Source organism: Charadrius vociferus, unplaced genomic scaffold (assembly GCF_000708025.1).
Source record: "Charadrius vociferus isolate BGI_N301 unplaced genomic scaffold, ASM70802v2 scaffold244, whole genome shotgun sequence".
NCBI classification, from domain to species: Eukaryota; Metazoa; Chordata; class Aves; order Charadriiformes; family Charadriidae; genus Charadrius; species Charadrius vociferus.
The window spans coordinates 2,679,803-2,697,860 of NW_009648822.1; the positions used below are offsets into that span (position 1 = coordinate 2,679,803).

The 18,058-nt window shown below is 39.3% G+C and overlaps 1 protein-coding gene across 1 annotated transcript in view; it reads right to left on the reverse strand.

Moving 5' to 3' along the window:
• Positions 1 to 18,058, reverse strand: part of RASA1 (RAS p21 protein activator (GTPase activating protein) 1) — a 64,269-nt gene that overhangs the window by 42,420 nt on the left and 3,791 nt on the right. Inside the window, exon 3 of the mRNA XM_009886880.1 lies at positions 2,157 to 2,306. Within this exon, the coding sequence (XP_009885182.1) occupies positions 2,157 to 2,306 (150 nt within the window). The remainder of the gene's footprint in view (positions 1 to 2,156; positions 2,307 to 18,058) is intronic.

An 18,058-nucleotide genomic window follows, 5' to 3' on the forward strand; every position in this document is an offset into this window, starting at 1 on the left:
TAAACTAAATTATTTATCCCGAAGAGTGATGTAACACATATACAGCAATGAAACTTCAGAGATGAAACCTGAAGTTTTTAAGCATATAGCACTGCAAGGGGAGTCAGAAAACAATATAATTTTAAGGCCATAGGCTAGATTTTTTGGCATATTTTCTTTAAGAATCCTTGGTAAATTATTCATTAGAAATCAGGTTCTAAATGAAATCTAGTGTTTTTTTCAGGTTATTATTTCATCAAGCTTAAATGAAATCTTTCTTCTGAACATTGAGCTAGCAAATACAGAAAGACTTCTGTAATCACAGAAAATTCTGAAGGACAAGATTAAAAGATAAATATTTTCCTTCAAAATATTTCTATCACTCTGACTCACCAAAAAAAGGTAACACTTCAGTGAAAAAAGATTTAGTTTTGACAGATTTATATTCTATAAATCAATCATAGGCTGCATGAGCATATATGTCTGTATGAAACTTGCAAGAGGCACCAAATGAATTAAAAGAGTTTAAGAAACTTTCATCTAAAATGTTGGGATTTCAGTTGCACAGAAATCTAACGAAGGCTTAATGTGAAAAATAACACTGTCAGGAAACAAAATACGAAGAACATTTTTTAAGCAATGGAAGTTTCACCCACTCCCAGTAGGTTGCAATTGGCAAAGTTCAAGCTTTGGTGGAAAAAGAATTTCTATCTTCTGGGACACAGGAGATCCATCCCTATACTTTCATGAAATTACTTTAAGGCTGCTGTTCTTGAGGTTGACAATGTTCTTGAGTGTAACAATTGTCTACCCAATAACAAACAAAAATGTACACTTGGCAGTCAAAGAATGAAAATGAAAACCTGTCCAATCTCTGAAGAACAGTATTAACTAACAAATTGATTATTCGCTTTGGATATTTATCTCTGTGTGTTCTATGGATCTCAGAATGAAAGATTCTTTAAGGTTTGAAAATATTGTAAGGACCCTTTCCTTTGGGAATTGGAAATGATTAAACTATTTTTTACCTGAGATGCCAGAAATGTTTTTATGGTGGGCATGAACCAATAGTTAATCGCCTGATACTGGCTTCAAAAGGAGAAGCTGTAAAAAATAATCCAGGACTCCAGAAAGCAAGTATTATCACCGTTTACTTCTCTGCTACGGCTACACAGCAACGAGTTCCCAAACGAGTATCAGTATAGCCGTGAAGCTGAAACCGATAGCTCAGACGGCAAGATGCAAACATAAGATACTAATTGTGTGCTTTTATTGTCTGCGCTTAAGAGAATTATGCCTTCATGTCAATGGTAGATCAGGACCTCTGAAGCACACTTCATCACACAGCAGATGCAAGCAGAAACTCCCTATATTTGCAAACCACGCACATATTGGCTTATATGTTGGTATTCTGGATAATTCCCACTTTCAGAAGTTGAAGAATTTGCTTTGAATTTGTTTGTTGCTATCAAGACAATTGACAAAGACTTCTTTTACCGCTGAAGAAGCGTTTGCTTTCCCATTTTGTAAAGATGAACTTTACAGTGCAGCACTCCACTTGCAGACTAACCTTCAAGCTCTTCTCAGAGTACACCACATTTACACGGAAGAATAAACAAATTTACTAAGGTACACAGTTTGGCAATGATAAAACGATCCTAGTTACAACTTTGGATAAAAATCTACTTATATTTAGAACAACTAATTCTAACGTATTGAAAGCTGTTTCTAGCAAACCTTCGGATTATGAAATACCTATCTATTTGTTTCTTGGTTTTGGTTTTTTTTTTGTTGGGGGGTCCCTCAAAATTAAGGAAGCAACCAGATGTGCTAGCACTTTAAGTATGTCCTGTGAGCTACAATGGCTACTACAGAAGGGACTCAAAACAATCTCCTTGACTAACAAAACCCGCATGTTGCTTTAAGTCTGTTCACAACTGCTTTAGACAGGTTTCTCTATCCAGATGATGTTGGTTTCCTCACATTTTTTTCCCTTAGCCTATAAAGTAATTTTAAGCAGCATACTTTAAAACAATTAAACACAAGTAAAAAGCTGTACCATGCAAGAATAAGGAGTAAAAAATATTCAATTATAATACAACAACTGTTTTCTGTTTGTGCTGTAAAACCAAAATAACCAGATTACAGTATTTGGAAATAAAACATTTAATTCTCACCTAAAATGATTGACATTTGTTTTACTAAGGAATGAAAGCACAAATGAACCCGGTCTCCGATCACTCTCTCGAATAAGGTAACTTCCAGGTTTTCCTGCTTGTCGAAGACGTTCTTCCGCAATAGTTCTGTCAAGTTTTCCATGATACCACCTGAAAAAAGGGAAACAATGCATGTCCTTAGAACTTAAGGGTTTTGTTTACTCTCACAGAACAGACCTACGAAACTAATGAAAGCTTTCAGTCAAAAGTGATGCAACCAACTCCAAACCTTTGTTTCAAAGTTATCAAATCTTTACTTGTTCAACCTCCTAGTTTACTTATTTCCAATAATCAATATTTTTAAAGACAGTGTATTTTTTTGGATAATCTACTTCTCCCAACAAACCATCCAAAGGGGTGGGAGGCCCTATACATATCATCAGCTTTTCTCTCCTCCCTAATTTGCTTATTTTAAACAAACAGAACCACAGGTGACTGACCTGATTTGGAAGACTGGTGTATTTTAAGCCTACCCAGGCTCCAGTTCAGGTGGGATTTTCCAAAAGCATAAATTGAGAAATGAATTGTAAGAACCTGTTTCTCAGCTGACACAGATACTGCTGTAGCAAAGCCTGTGCTGAGTCAGAGTGACAGCAGTCACCAGCCCCACAAAAGTCTTTCCTAATCACAACACATACCCTGTCAATTAAAAGCAAGTGCAGATGTGTGGCAAATCACAGACTGCAAAATATGACAAAGGAACACTTCAGTCTAAAGTAAAGGTTAGACTGTTACCATCAAGCATTCATTTCCCTTACCTCAGTTTATTTACACAGCTTTTGTCAGAACACTCGTTCTACTCCAAACGATCAAGTATTAGGTTTAAAAAAAAAAAAAAAAAGGGAGTAGCAATGGAGAGCGCCATTCAAATATAAAGCCAAGCATTGTTCTCATCACCTTCACAAAGCCACAGCATGTTCTGGAGCTACATAGCGTAATGACTTATTAGCTCTGCTTCCATCAACTAACTATGCTTAACTCAACCTTTCATTTTTACACTTGAGAAAACATCAGCTTCCATACAGCCACTGTTTTAGACAACTTAAATCATTTACCACTTCAGACCATTCACCTTTTAGTTCTAACAGTTCATGTATGTCTTGCAAAAGTCACAAAAATGCATTTTGGAAGAGATATGTAAATGACCTTTTGAACTAATATATGCAAGAATACCAAAAATAGCAGAGATTACAGTTCCCCCTAAAAAAAAAAAAAAGTGAATAGCTGGGCTGTTGATAAAATCTGACCAGAAGCATTTTTCTTGTACAAAATAGAAGTAAAAGTTTTCAGAGATTTTATCAGAATGAAAATCAGACTAAACTGATAAACATCACATATACCAGCAGACGCAGCACCAGCACAGATACTGTCTACTCTGGCAAAGCTGTGTGCTCGCTACTATAGCTCTCCTTTGCTTCTCTTCCTCATCCTGATCAAAACAAGTTAAACCAGAAAAAGCACTGCTGCGTCCATACAATACATAGCACTTGAGGCTGCTGCATGCCGAGGTAGGTTAGTGAGATCCCCTCTCATCCCATTCCAGCGCACGCAGCCTCACAGACAGAAACCTGTTGCTTAAAAGACGGCCTGCAAAAAAAAAAGGGTGGATCACACTACCCCTGCCAGGAGGGTCCTTTAGGAAAGGAAACAAAACCAAGACCATCTATTTTGAAGTACCCAGGATGAAATATTCCACTTGTCAGTCTGCACAGCATGGCTGAAACCCGAGTTTGTTCATTGCCAGCACATGTCACAGTAACTGGGCTTTGCAGACTTTCACCATCTAAGAAACTCCCCAGAGACCCAAGAAACTTTCCTGATCAAGAAATTCTTTGAAACCAACATTCCATGAAGCCTATTTTAAACTAACAATAGGTTCACTAAGCTTTTATTTGTTCCTATTTGTCACTCACTTGAGAAAAATAATCTTAACTCTATTGAGGGACATACTGCTTTAAAATGTCAAACTTAAAGGCACACTTTCAAAATGAGGAAGGTGGGAGTGTTAATAAGACTGCAAATTACTACTAAAAAAATATATTAGAAAAACAGAAAGGCAGAATTATTTGCAAACAAAACATTTAACTTTTCTGTAAGGGATCGGGATTTCTTACAATGATAGCACAAATATGGGTGCTCCAATTTTAAGACTAGAAGCTTTGAACAAAGAGGACCCCCTCCTTGCCAGTGATAGTAACACACATATTGGTATATCCCAACGATTGGAGATGACTTCTAATGCTGAACAGGCTATATATGTTCTCTCCCAGCTTTATATCAAGCCTAACAGAAGACATTTATTGCCTGGTAAAGCACAATTAGGGTTAAAAATTATTTGCTCCCCAATTTCCGAAAAGATTTTTTGAAATAAAAATATGTAGCTAACATCGGAGTGCAATTAAATTCAGTGTCACTGAGCACATATTTGAAACATTAACAGCTGCTAGAAAATACACTGTATTTAACACCTCGTTGTGCATTAGTGTAACAACAAATTGCACCACTAGCTACAGAATTAAGTATCAACACTGAATTTAACTACCAACTGATATGAAGATACAAACGGCAGTAAAGCAGTCAATACTGAGCAACGAGAAAACAGCTCAAGTGATATCCTCAGGAAGCCTCTGCAGATAGCACACATCTTCAAAAAACAGGATACACACTTAAGTACAAGCTTTTAAGATAGATTAAAGTATGCAAAATGCTTGTCGAGAAATAACTGCTGTTTTCCAGAGAGCATTTTCATCGCTAGACTGAACCACTTTATTCAAGCAATACACAGCATGAGTGTTGAAAGTCTTCATTTTTAGAAGTACACGTCTTATATTTCATCCAGCTATCACCTGTTTTCAATATTATACGAAGATGCACTCTGCAACTTTGCATCATTATCTTCAAGTAGTTTGATAGCAAATTGTAGATTGTTTTACAAATTTGCAGTAATCAATCTGATTTAAGGATATCAAATACTCAATTAAGGAGTGGCATTACCTTTTTTTTTTTTAAATACCTCTGTTAAAAGGTTGTGGGATTTTTTTTCTTTTTTGCTTTGAAATACATCCGTAGATCAATTTTTCTGTGAATACTGGCTAATGTACCAAGCACAAATTCATACTAGTGAAAAATGTTAAGATCAGTTATGCTGTATTATCAGTTACAAAGGAAGATCCATCCAATACTCAATGCTATCCAAAGAAGGTACAACAGAAATTACTAAGCTACAGAACCTACCCTGCTCATCATAATTTCATCAAAGAACAAAGAGTACAGAACACTCTGAAGGATAGGACCAGGCTATCATAAATTCTGAAATAAAATAAATCCCAGATCCTCTGGCTTTAACCCTCAATCAGGTATCTCAATGAAGCTTGAGTTCAGTGTTTATGCAAAAATACATCACAAGAAACTACCTTTCTCTCTTTGGAGGCTCTGCACCATTTTGAGTTTTATAAGTCACGATCAACAACTTCAGCATTTTTAATAGCTTCACATTTAATCTCCTTACAGTTAGAAGCAACGCTTAACCAGATATCTTGATGCACCTCAAATACAGCTTCTGAACAGATATAAAAGGGAGTCCTATGTACAGTGCACTATAAATCTCCTGAAAGGTTTGGACAGGAGGGTATCAAAAATAAAACCAGACCTGCCTACGCCTACCTATTTGTAAATATAAAGTTGCCCCTGTGGCTGTGATTTATCAAATATGTGCATTTCAAACCGTAACACACTACCACTTACACGTGTATCCTCCATCATTGCCAAAGACAAGATCCCCACCATTACTAGCCAGTCACCTCTGCTCACTTGCCCAGTCCTACCTAGGAACACTTCTGCATTTCTATAACTTTGTAAATTCTTTAATGCTGGCAATTCACTATTTTCACAGTGTTTTGAGCAAACATAATTAAGTGACATTCTGAATCACAGCTAGTGCCCTGACAATACAATAGCTATTATGAGATGCATTAAAAGAGAAAACACAAGCAGCCTTGCCACAGAATGTTATGAAGTGATTCTACTATAAATTGTTTTACTAACTATAGATGCCAATTTAGGTGGTAGTTTCCATGACAACCTCTTTAACTGCTGTAACAAACTTGTAAACTTGTTACCTAAATTGCGACCTTTATTTTTGCTTTCAAGAGAATACCAATAATAGGCTTCCACGTTTCACAAACCAGTCAGAAGCTGTGCAAGAAAATATTCCCATCTGTCAGTTTAAATCAAAAGCAGCATGTTCAAAACTCCAACCCTATGTATCACAACCTTAATTACAGCAAACAGACAGAACGCAGGCACAACATCATCACAAACAGCTTACACATCCACAGAAGCAACATACAGCCATGCAAGAGAATGGTCCTGATGCTAGAGCCACGTTGTGCAGCTGACAGGCATAAGCCAAGTCATGAACCTCATGAAACGAGCAGCACTGCAGTTAGATCCGTTACCTCTGGCCTGCAAACAAGAGCTCCTTAATTCTCCTCCGCTTCATGGAAGATGCTGGGTACCAGACCCCCTGGTCACACCAGCCTCATGAGGCCCAGCCAGCACTTTCTACTGCGAGCGGGAATGCAACTACACTACATCCCTTCAGCAAGCTCACGGTGCGGTAACGGGACTTCTGGGCTGCAACATGGACACACCACAAGGTCCATGCAAGGCACAGGCTGTTCACAAAGGGGCAGCAGATGGTGAACTTACCATCTGGAAGGAGGCAGCTGCTATTGTGTGTGGAAGCATGTCACATTGTTCAACCAAATCCTTTTATTTACATATTTCCTTCTTACATGTGGGAAAAGCAAATATTATGAAGCTTTGTTGTTCCACTAAAGGATTCTGCTGTTACAGTACGCTGCATTTTTTACTTATGAACAGAGTTGGTTAGGGAGGGGGGAATGCAGGAGAAAGTGCCGAAGGGGAGTAAAAGTGTTTTTCACCAACTTAGTACAAATGTAGACGTTGGTAATAGCTCCACACCTCTCTATTTCCACCTAAAAAAAAGTTACAGTGGACAGGAAAAACAGTCATCAAATGCCATACCCACTTCGCTCAAAGCTTGCTGCTTCACTTCACTCATACCTTGCTGCTTCAATAAACCCCATAAGAAGAATGTAGAACTTCTAGAAGTCATGGTCAGAGCTCCCCTCCTATCAGTTCAGTCACTGCCTTAGTACCTTTCACACATTACAGATTCTTGTTATCACCTCCTGAGGCTACCTGAGCTCCGTTCCCCTTAGAAGCAAAAGTGAGCAAAGATGATTACCTTGAACTGGGAAAATCCTCAACTTCAAATGGCACACAGAAATTTCAAGTATAGTTTCATGAAGACAGAGGAGAAACAAGGAAAAAAGAAAAAATATCCTGTATTCTTATTTTTTTCTTCCTACCCTGCTAAAACCAACCACCCTCCCCTCAAGATTTACATCTGAAGACTTGATGTTCCTATTCACTGTTTCGTTTCAGTCTTACAATTTCTCTCAGCCTAAAAGGCATTCTTAGTTTTACCATTTTTACCCAGACTCCACCTTCTAACACTTTATCCTCCATCTCTGCCAGATCTGTAAGGCTGCATTAGTTCCTTTATGCATATTATTTGTAGAGTTTAAATTAAGGTAAGTTTCACTCAGACTTTACTAAATTTAGATCCTCCTTCTGTCTTGTTACTATTCAGTAGTTAGCAATTTTTGACCAAGTCTTTGCAGTTCTTCACATCACGAAGAACTTCCTGCCAGAAAAAGCTCTGCAAATATCTACCAACTACTACACTAGATGCACCTTTAAGATCATGAAATAAGAGTTGAAACTAACTTGGAGCCAACACGTGTTCTTCTGTTCAGTATGCATGAAATTGAGCATTACATACTCTTCTAGGAAAGAAGGACAAAAACACCTCTCTTTTGCACCCCTATGCATTGTCCTAAGAGGCTGTACAATGCATGTAAGCATACCCATGCAAGCCTAATGAAGAATAATTGTGTTTTTCTCATTTGACTGTTCCTGTAGTAGCATAGCAGCATGTGGCAAACTGAACCACCGTGCTGCACTTCAAGATTAGGAACCAGCCAACTAACGTGGGAAGTCACTACCACAGGCACTCCTCGGTACACCAGCTGTGCCAACCTGTAAATCCCGGGACTTGCACACACCTCCAAAAAAAGCCATTAAAATACTTTCAGGCGTTTAAATCAACTCTGGGCTAGAACACCTTTTTCTGTTTGAACTAGTAACTACTACAGAAACAATGTTAATACCGCTACACAAATCAGCAGAAACACATTGGCAATAATTAAGGAATTTCTAAGATATTGCTCATCTTGTCTGCCATTAACTTCATTAAAGGTACCAGAGGGTCCTTCACTTTCCTCCTCCTCACACCTCACCCTCTTTAACCAAGCACAGGTTTTTGTTTTGTGCTCCACTCTCACCTCCTCTTGCAAGCTGGAATGCCTCTCCAGAGAAGTGCATCGTGCCCATGGATAGATAACAGCTTCTTTAATGAGAAAGCCCTGACAGTTATACACTAGGGTGCAATGCCTGAATTAAACAATGTCCAATACTTCCCACATGCACCATGAACAACAGTGAGGGAATATAACCTAGAGAGTGCAATCTGTACATGGCAAATCCAACAGTGTGATGTTAAAGAACTGTGTGTACAATTAAGAAAAGAAAAAAAACTTCTGTTTCTAGACTTGAATATAGAACAAGGTGATTACTACAGAGGATCAATAACATTTTACTTTTGGAGGAATAAAGACGTTTCTCTAGCATTCCTTGTATTGCCAAGGAGTAGAAAGAGCAAAAAGAAAATTTCCCCACAGATGCTTAGAAAGCACAAAAATCTATGCAAGAAAAAGTCTGGGGAAAATGAGTGGTTTGAACAACATAATGCAAGTAATTCCTTAATCTTCTGGATTAAGCAAGTATCCAGGCTTGAATCTTGTAACTTCTCCAATGTTACTCTACTAACAGATGGCAATATAAAAAAGGAATTGATTGATTTATGGTTACTCTTAAATTTTAGAAAAAGATGATGCAATTTATCTATAAAATACCCAGACAAAACCCAGTGAGTAAGCTGCAGACAGAATATCCTTTTGTGCACGTCCTACATATAAGTGAGCATTTACATAAATACATCTAATGTTATGGAAAGCAAGAGGTGGACTTAGAATAATAAAAAAAGAGACCAACATTTCAGAAAAACTTCTTACACAAATCTACACAGAACTACCATATGATTCCTAAGTTGTTTATCAAAAGTTGGCTAAACCTGGATAGTTTCTGGAAATTACTCTGGAAAAGAAAACTATGTACTCTGCAAGGGGAAGTTCATAGAAGAAACCCTTGCCCAAATATCTGTAAATAGTTATTAATAAGAAAATCATATACCACCCACCCCCCCCGCTGAGCCAATGACAGTAATCCTTAACAGAAAACTGTAACATTTTAAATATTCCCACACAGTTACATACTCAACTTCTTCCAATATAATTACATACAGCTAACATCTCAACACTAACATTAACTGGACAAACTGGCAAGACACAGACTGGATGCGTGGTCTGCAAGGTGGGTAGGAAATTGGCTCACAAACCGTTCAGAGTATGGTGGTCAGTGGTTTTGTGCTCTGGCCGGCAGTCTGTCACAAGTGGGGTCCCCCAGAGATTGACATTGGGCCCCACGCTGTTCAACATCTTCATAAATGAGATGGATGATGAGATTGAAAGCACCATTGATGGTGCTTTGATGACACCAAACTGGGTGGTGAGGTGGACACCCAGGGAGACCTGAGCAGGCTGGAAGAGTGGGCTAGTAAGAACAGTACGCGGTTTCACAAAGACAAGTGCAGAGTCTTGCCCCTGAGTCAGAACAACCAAAGAGCCCAGTCCAGACAGGCACCCGTGTGGCTGGGGAACAGCCTTGCTGAGAGGCACCTGGGGGTCCTGGTGGAAAACAAGAGGAACCTGAGTCAGCAGTGTGCCACCACAGCAACAGAGGCAGTTTGGACCCTGGGCTGCATCTGCAGGAGCACTGCGAGCAGAGACGGAGACGTGATCATCCCACTGTACCCAGTTGTCAGGCTGCACCTGGAGTACTGTGTCCAGTTCTGGTCCCCACAGTTCAAGAAAGATGCGGCCAGACGGGAGAGGGTCCAAAGGAGGGTCACAAAGATGATTAAAGGGCTGGAGAACCTGCCCTATGAGGAAACACTGAGTTAGGCCTGTTCTCCTTGAAGAGAGGAGGCTCAGAGGACCTCATCCCAGTATTCCTGTAGTTAAAATGCTTTAACAGTGAGAATATTCATTACTGGAGCACACATTAATAATTTTAGTAAAAACATACCTTAGAAGGAAAAGGTAGATATTCCAAGCAAATTTGTTAAATATTTAAGCAGCACTGTTAGCAACCTTAGAAAGACTTTTTTTTTTAAAGGCAGATTCTTGAGCTTTTACAACAGAAATTGCGAGATCGCTTTTACAACAGAAATTACGAGATCTGCCTACATAGAAAATAATTATATAATCTGTTTACCAACCTAAGGATTTCTTGTACTTTCCTTTAAAGTTTTCCCTATTAGCTACTGCCTCTGCCATTATTCCTATCTACTTCAATTAACAATTTTCAGTGAAGAGGTCCTGTAATACTGATCGTCAACTATAAACAGTACATTTACACATACACAGCATCACTTAAGTTGGAAGTGATCGCTGGGAATCATCTAGTTCGGCCTTCCCCCTGCCTCGCTCAAACAGGATCAGCTACAGCTGGTTGCTCAGGGACATTTAGTTGGATAACAGACATCAACAACAACTCCACAACCCCTTCAGGCAACCTCTGCCACTGTTTGACAACACCCACTGTACAAAAAGGCTTTTTTTTCATATTTAGATGGAACTTCAAGGTTTTTTTAATTTGTTTCCACTGCCTCTTGCCCTGTCACTGGGCACCACCGAGGACAGTCTGGTTCCTTCATCTTCATTCCCTCCCATCAAGTATTTATACACATGGATAAGACCCACCAGAGCCTCCTCTTCTCCAGGCTGAACAGTCCCAGCTCTCTCAGCCTCTCCTTGTTTGACAGATGATCCAGTCCCTTCATCATCTTGGTGGCCCTGCACTGGGCCCGCTTCAGTAAGTCCATGTCTCTCCTGTACTGGTGAGCCCAGCACTGGACACGGCACCCCAGACGTGCCTCACCAGGGCTGAAGGATCACCTTCCTTGGATGCTCCTCCCAGCTCAGCCCAAGACACTGTTAGCCTTCTTTGACATGAGGGTACACTGCTGGCTCTGTCCACCCGGACGCCCACATCCTTGTCTGCAGAGCTGCTTTCCAGCTGGTCACCCCCAAGCCTGTGCCAGAGCTTTGCATTTCCTTTGTTGAACTTCACCAGATCGCTCACGGCCCAATTCTGTCCAGGTCACTCTGCATGGCAGCACACCCACCTGGTGTTTCAGCCACTCCTCTCAGTTTTGCATTGTCTGCAAACTCGCTAAGGGTGCACTCCGTCCCAGCATCCAGGTCATTAATCAAAATGTTAAATAGCATTGGCCTCTGGGTACACCCTGGGGAACACCACCAGTGACTTGCATTCACCTGGACTTTGCGCTGCTGATCACCACCTCACTGTCCATTTATCAAACCTGTGCACTGCCAGCTTGTCTATGAAGAGGCTATGGGAGACAGTGTCAAAAGCCTTACTAAAGTTGAGGTAAACGCTGCCCCTTTCCTCCTGAGCCAATGACCCCATTGTAGCAGACTGTTGGGTTGGTTAAGCATGATTTCCCCCTCATAAATCCACGCTGACTACTCCTCACCACCTCCAACACAAACCGTAATTTAAAGACAGACTCATGTAAGAACAGAAACTTTTTCCTGCTCCAGAGTTATAGAGAAGATACTATACATAAAAATAAAAATACTAAAGACTGCAGGCAGTCTTTATATAGTATATAAAAGTACATAAAATAGGACAAGTATATAAAACTTGTCAAGCACTGCTAACATTTTATTGGTACTGACCAAACTCTGGAGGGACACAGGGGAATACAGAATCATTTCACTGCAATACTTCTATGCAGCACAAAGACAACGTTAAAACAAGATACCTTCTCCTCCTTCCTGCTCTGCCCAACAGTGAGACAAATACGAAGATTTTTTTGCTTGTTTTCTTAAAGGAGAAAGAAAGGTATGTGAGAAACTGGAAAACTACTACAGGACTCCTATGGCTGAATCAACAGATGGGGTCCTACACTGAAGAGACCCCACAACCCCACTGGTAAAATTTGTGCTCCTCTCCATCCCCCAACCAGAAAACATTAAGACAACAAAAGGTGAAGAAACATAGCACAAAATTATACTTCTTGGTAGGGTAGGCCAGTAGATGTAGCGTGTAAGTCCCACATTGAAGTTCTGGGAGTCAATATACACATAAATAAAAAACTAGGTAAGGTGCAGGTCAGGAGATTCTATTCACTGTTTAAACAACATGACATCATCTGATGTTAACTAGAAATATCGACTGGAACACTGAAAAGTCCTCCTTAAATATTTCCCGGCATCCAGCTGTTGTTCTTCTAGTTTTCTTCATCTGAAACTTTAATTTATATATGTACCTAACATACTCAGTTTACTTTCTGCTTCACTTCCTGTATATGGTTAGGTACGATTTTGCTCTGCTACTTTTAACCACTCATTTAAGACAGCATTTCTAACACCACACATTGAGCCAGAACTAAAACCAGATTTACATTCAGGCCTATTTTGTAAGTGGCCAAATCAGTACAATACTCATCAATTTCAGAAAAATAAGGTCTTTCCCTTCCCTAGAAAACAGGAATTAATAAAGAAATTGTCTGAAAAAGAACAGTTTACCTGCTAACCACGTTAACTGCTAAACAGAAAAGAAACCTCATACACTAAAATCAAGTTACATCACGTTTCATTTTTTGTTTTTTCAGTACCTAACTGTACATGTCAATATTGTTTCCCCTCAGTTTTCAGATTCAGTCATCAGTGTGGAAAAAGGCCTTCAGCCATTATTCAGAAAAAAACTCCTTTTCATGAGTTACTGAAATAAACAAATGCTGCAGAACTCTGGATTTGCCACCTTCAACACTCGTGAAGAAACTAGAACTTCACAGTAAATTTAGGTGGAAAAATCTTCTACTTCCATGCAATTCATGCTTATTTAATACTCCTCTATCCATGTATCTTCAGCTCTTTTTCTCACTATTAAGTTGCCCCAACCAAGAGTGATTGTAAGAATACACCTGCTTTGGGTAAGATTTGTCTTAACCAGACAGTATTTTTACAGCCTATTTCATTTTGTATGCTTGATAGCTTTTGATTTCAATCAATTTCCATTTCAAACTGATAACCACCGCTCAAAAAACACTGTATGAAAATGTCAGTTTTTCTGAATATACTGAAACAGCTTCTTCCACCTTAATGTAACACTAGGATCTAAAATAATTTTTTCGTCTAAGACTTTTAATCCAATACATAAATAACTGAATGATTCCACATACCACTAGTTTACAACCAAATTAAATAGCATTCATTCATTAAATCTGAAGGCATTTCCTTACACTATTTCAGCCTCTGTAGGAAAGCAACAGAAGATTGGCGAGGAGGATTTCTAAACACGCTCAAGTGACTCACACCTGGGGTGCTGGACAACACATATATCACACTAATTGTCGTTCAGCCTTACGTGCTCCTAGTAGAACATCTGTACTTAGATAACGTAAGTCTATGATGGACTCAGGGACACCTTACCTAGCACACATGAGATTACCGCCTCGTTGTTGAAGAAGATCAAAGCACAGTGAAAAACTACGCCTGCTTGAACCCTTGTGAGAACAGCAAGTCTGGGCTCTTACTCTTTCACTCTCTCGCTAACAAGGCCTCTCTCGCTAATGACTCTCTCACTTTCCCATGCCTGCGTCCCCCACTTGTGTGCCTCTGCCCAGGTGCTGCTTCAGAGATCTCCTGGTCTGAGAGGTACTGAGATTAAATTTGTTCTTTGCCTTTCATCCATGGTTTTGTGGTTGTTCCTGCACCCTGCCTGCGTTGGCTCACACAGCCTCTGTCAGTAAGCTTCGCAAATGGGGTAGAAAGCACAGAAAAAAAATACCAAAATAAACACCGAATTGCCCAGTCTATTCCCTACCATCCTGTGCCTCCCACCTAGCACTAAGTTGTAATACAAACACGCTATCGCTGTGCTCCAGAAAAATGAAAAACTACACACACATGCAGAATACACAAGCCTTAAGTCAGTTTCACTCCAGATCAAAGAAGATAAAAATCAACCCTACTTGGGGATTTTGAGTTTGTGAATAAAGAGAACCTGCTACATGCTAACAATCTCCTCCTACTGCTAGAAAATTAAACATTAAACATAAAGAGAAGACATATTCCCCTTTTCCTTGGGTACGTGGAAAAGAGAAGAGGAAATAAAGTGTATTAGGTGCCTGCTAACAAGGGTGAACACATCCTGACTACCCTGAACAAACTATATTTACAGCATCCTGATGGGAAGTGCAGAACTTGCATCTGCTTCACTTCCCATCTCTTCAGGTTAGTTACTGTGAAAGCCAGAATGTTAACTATATGGTATTTAAAAATTTATTCATGTTTAAAAAAAGATTTGGTCGGTAACACTTTTACTGCCTAACACTTGCAAACTGGGAACTCGCTCAGAGTTTGTGGTGGATTAGTTTTTTTCTTTTTAAATTTGCAAAAAAAGTTAGGAGATGAAAAAGTGAAAGAGTTGTGTCTAAGTTCATGCAGAAAGCTTCATTTCATTGTATACTTAAAAGTCTAATCTATGATTGGAGTATGAACGTGTAAACGCCAGCAGCAACTTTTACTGGATATTTTTGTTTGGAGTCAGTCATCAACCATTCAGTAAATCCTGAAATGCAATGCATGTCTGTGGGAAGAAAAAGAAGCCCAGTGAGTTGTCACTGTTGTGAAAGAAACAATGCCTTTTCATTCTTATACAGGAGAATAGTAATTTTATACCATATAAAGCAAGGCCAGAGTGAAGGGCACTCTCAATTTTTTGATATATACACATACTATATTGTAAGCAATTAAGACAAAGAAACAAAACCATTTGACAGAATCGTGGAACTATCCATCAAGCCAACCCTGCATGCCTCCTATAAAAACTGAATGAATTAGGAGGAAGTGGGAAAGGGTGGAGCTGGCAGTCATATTTAAACAAATGGAACAGCAGTTTTGTAATCACATTCAAGTGGAGAAATTTAATCCAAGTTTAAATTACAAGATCAATTATTGCTCTTAAAGACTTATATTGGACCTTTCCTTATATAAGATGGTAGATAATATTGATCTTTGGTTTTGGTAATAAATCATGAGTTCATCTCCATAAAAGCAGATGGTATGACTACAAAGAAAGGGCACTTCCAAAATAAAACAGCAGGACTGAAATGACACAATTTACTACTGACATATAGCAAAAAGTGATGCTGTATAAAATAGGTAAGAGATGAATGCAAGGCAAAAAGGTTTCTAATTAATCAGCCAACTTAATTTTTTTATGGAAAAGTCACACACCGAGAACAAAATTACAATGAAAATGGTTAAGTATACAGAAATATGAACTTCTGAATTCATTTTTTAAGAAGTATTTTATTTCTTGTATGTTTCTGCATTAAAGAATCTTCAAGAGAAGAACATTTAACTACAGAGCTATGCCCTGTTCCTGCAAAAAACATGCAATGTCCCTCTGTCTGAATAAGGTAAGCAGCCTTGTCAACCGAAACGAAATCAGGGCCTCTGCAGTCTTCCCCTAGCATGTACTCCTTGTCAGAAATCTAACATCCTCTTTCATGAAAGTTAACCACCATGCTTGCACATGACACACACGACATTCTGACTGAAAAATCCACTCAGAATTGTGGATGTGGTGACAATTGTTTAGAATTGAACAGGTGATTGACTATTCACAAGTAATTACCCCACTTGCTAAAAATATTTCAAAAAAGCTTGCTTTCTGGATTTTTCCTCAGTTCTTCGAGGAACTTAGCCAGGTCCAACATAAGCAGCAGTCTGATCTTTCAGGGAGAAAACCAGAAGAGCAGAATTCTGTTATCCCACCAGCTTGGCAGACAACACTGAAGAAGTAACTTTGCTTTTATGTGCTTCCATTTCCCTCCTTATCCTTTGTCAAATCTGCCTAATCCTATTTCGAGGTCGTTAGGGAAGTTTACAAGTTTAGCACTATTGAAACACTGTCTTCACAAAAGAAGGACTTCACGTTTGCAAACTTCCACAAGAAGTCAAGAAATTAAAAGAATACAGGACTGCTAGGAAGCCTGTCTAGGTTAGAGAGATTAATTTAAAAGAAATTCTACAATGTTACACTTTACGTCCTCCTTGTCACTCCAATGGGTCCTGAAATATTGGAAGTACCTGAAATAGTGCAGAAGTTAACTCTCTGACAGTGGAGTTAATGACAGAAAGTAAAAAAAGTACCCAAATTCAGCGGGGTTTTCAGATTAGCTTTCTGACCTGCATCTTGACTACATCTGCCACCCTGTACCTCAAACCCCCAAATTATTGACTATACTCACTGTAACTTCAGGAACAATATATTTCTAGATACCTATGAAAGCAATTTAAGCCTTTGAAGCAATTTCTTTTTGGGGAGAGCAAGGTACCTGCTCGACAGCTATTTTCTGTTCTAATACAAGCCTTTCAAGTCCTTTATGTAAACCTGCAGACTTTCTACAGTTAAATCCAAAGGTTTTGTTTAGACTACTTACTAATTACACAAACTGTCCAAATCATTATCAGATCTTATATTTCACACAATATAAACACAGAACTGGTCTGCCTCTAGTGCAAGATTCTACTACCAGAACTGCAGGAATCCCCATTAACCTAATGGATGGATAAGCATAATAAAACCTAACTGCAGGTTTACAGTTTCTTTTTTTCAACTATTTCCTCTCTCCAAACATGATCTAATTAGAAACAACTTTAGTTTAAACTGGTTGAGCAGCAAAGCAGGTAGACATTATTTAGGACAAGGGGTAATGGTTTTAAACTAAAAGAGGTAAGATTCAGACTAGATATAAGGACGAAATTTTTTACACCGAGGGTGGAGAGCCCCTGGCCCAGGTTGCCCAGAGAGGTGGTGGATGCCCCATCCCTGGAAACATTCCTGGTCAGGTTGGACGGGGCTCTGAGCAGCCTGGTCTAGTGGAAGACGTCCCTGCTTATGGCAGGGGGGTTGGACTACATGGCCTTTAGAGGTCCCTTCCCACCCAAACTATTCTATGATTCTATTCATAAAAGTAGCCTCTCTGGTAACGTTTTAACATATAGAATGAATTTTAATTCATCTTAAGTAAACGTTTCAAGATTGCCTGAAGTTAAAAAAAAAGACCAAGCACGTGTACATTACTTTAACTATGTTTGTACATGAAATGGGAAAGCTAAATATTACTTTTTTTTTTTTTAGCAGAAAGCAATGTAATACTAAATAATGACACGATATCGAAATTACTTTATGCCACAGATAGCGCTTTCGTGACATTTAAAAAAGAAAAAAAAAAAAGTTTGTAGCTCTTCTGAGAAAGGCTACGGCACTACCGGAGATTGGAAAAGTCTCCCCAACAGGTAGTTAAACCACAACCGGAATAGCTCACTCTTCCTGGCAGCCTGCAGTATCGCTGTGAAAACTTGAAAAAAAAAAAAAAAAAAAAAAAACCCCGGCTCTGCCCGCAGCGGGACTCCCGTCCCCGGGCACTCTCCCGGCGGAGCAGCCTTCCTGCCGGGGCGGAACCGGGGAACAACGGACGGGACGGGGGT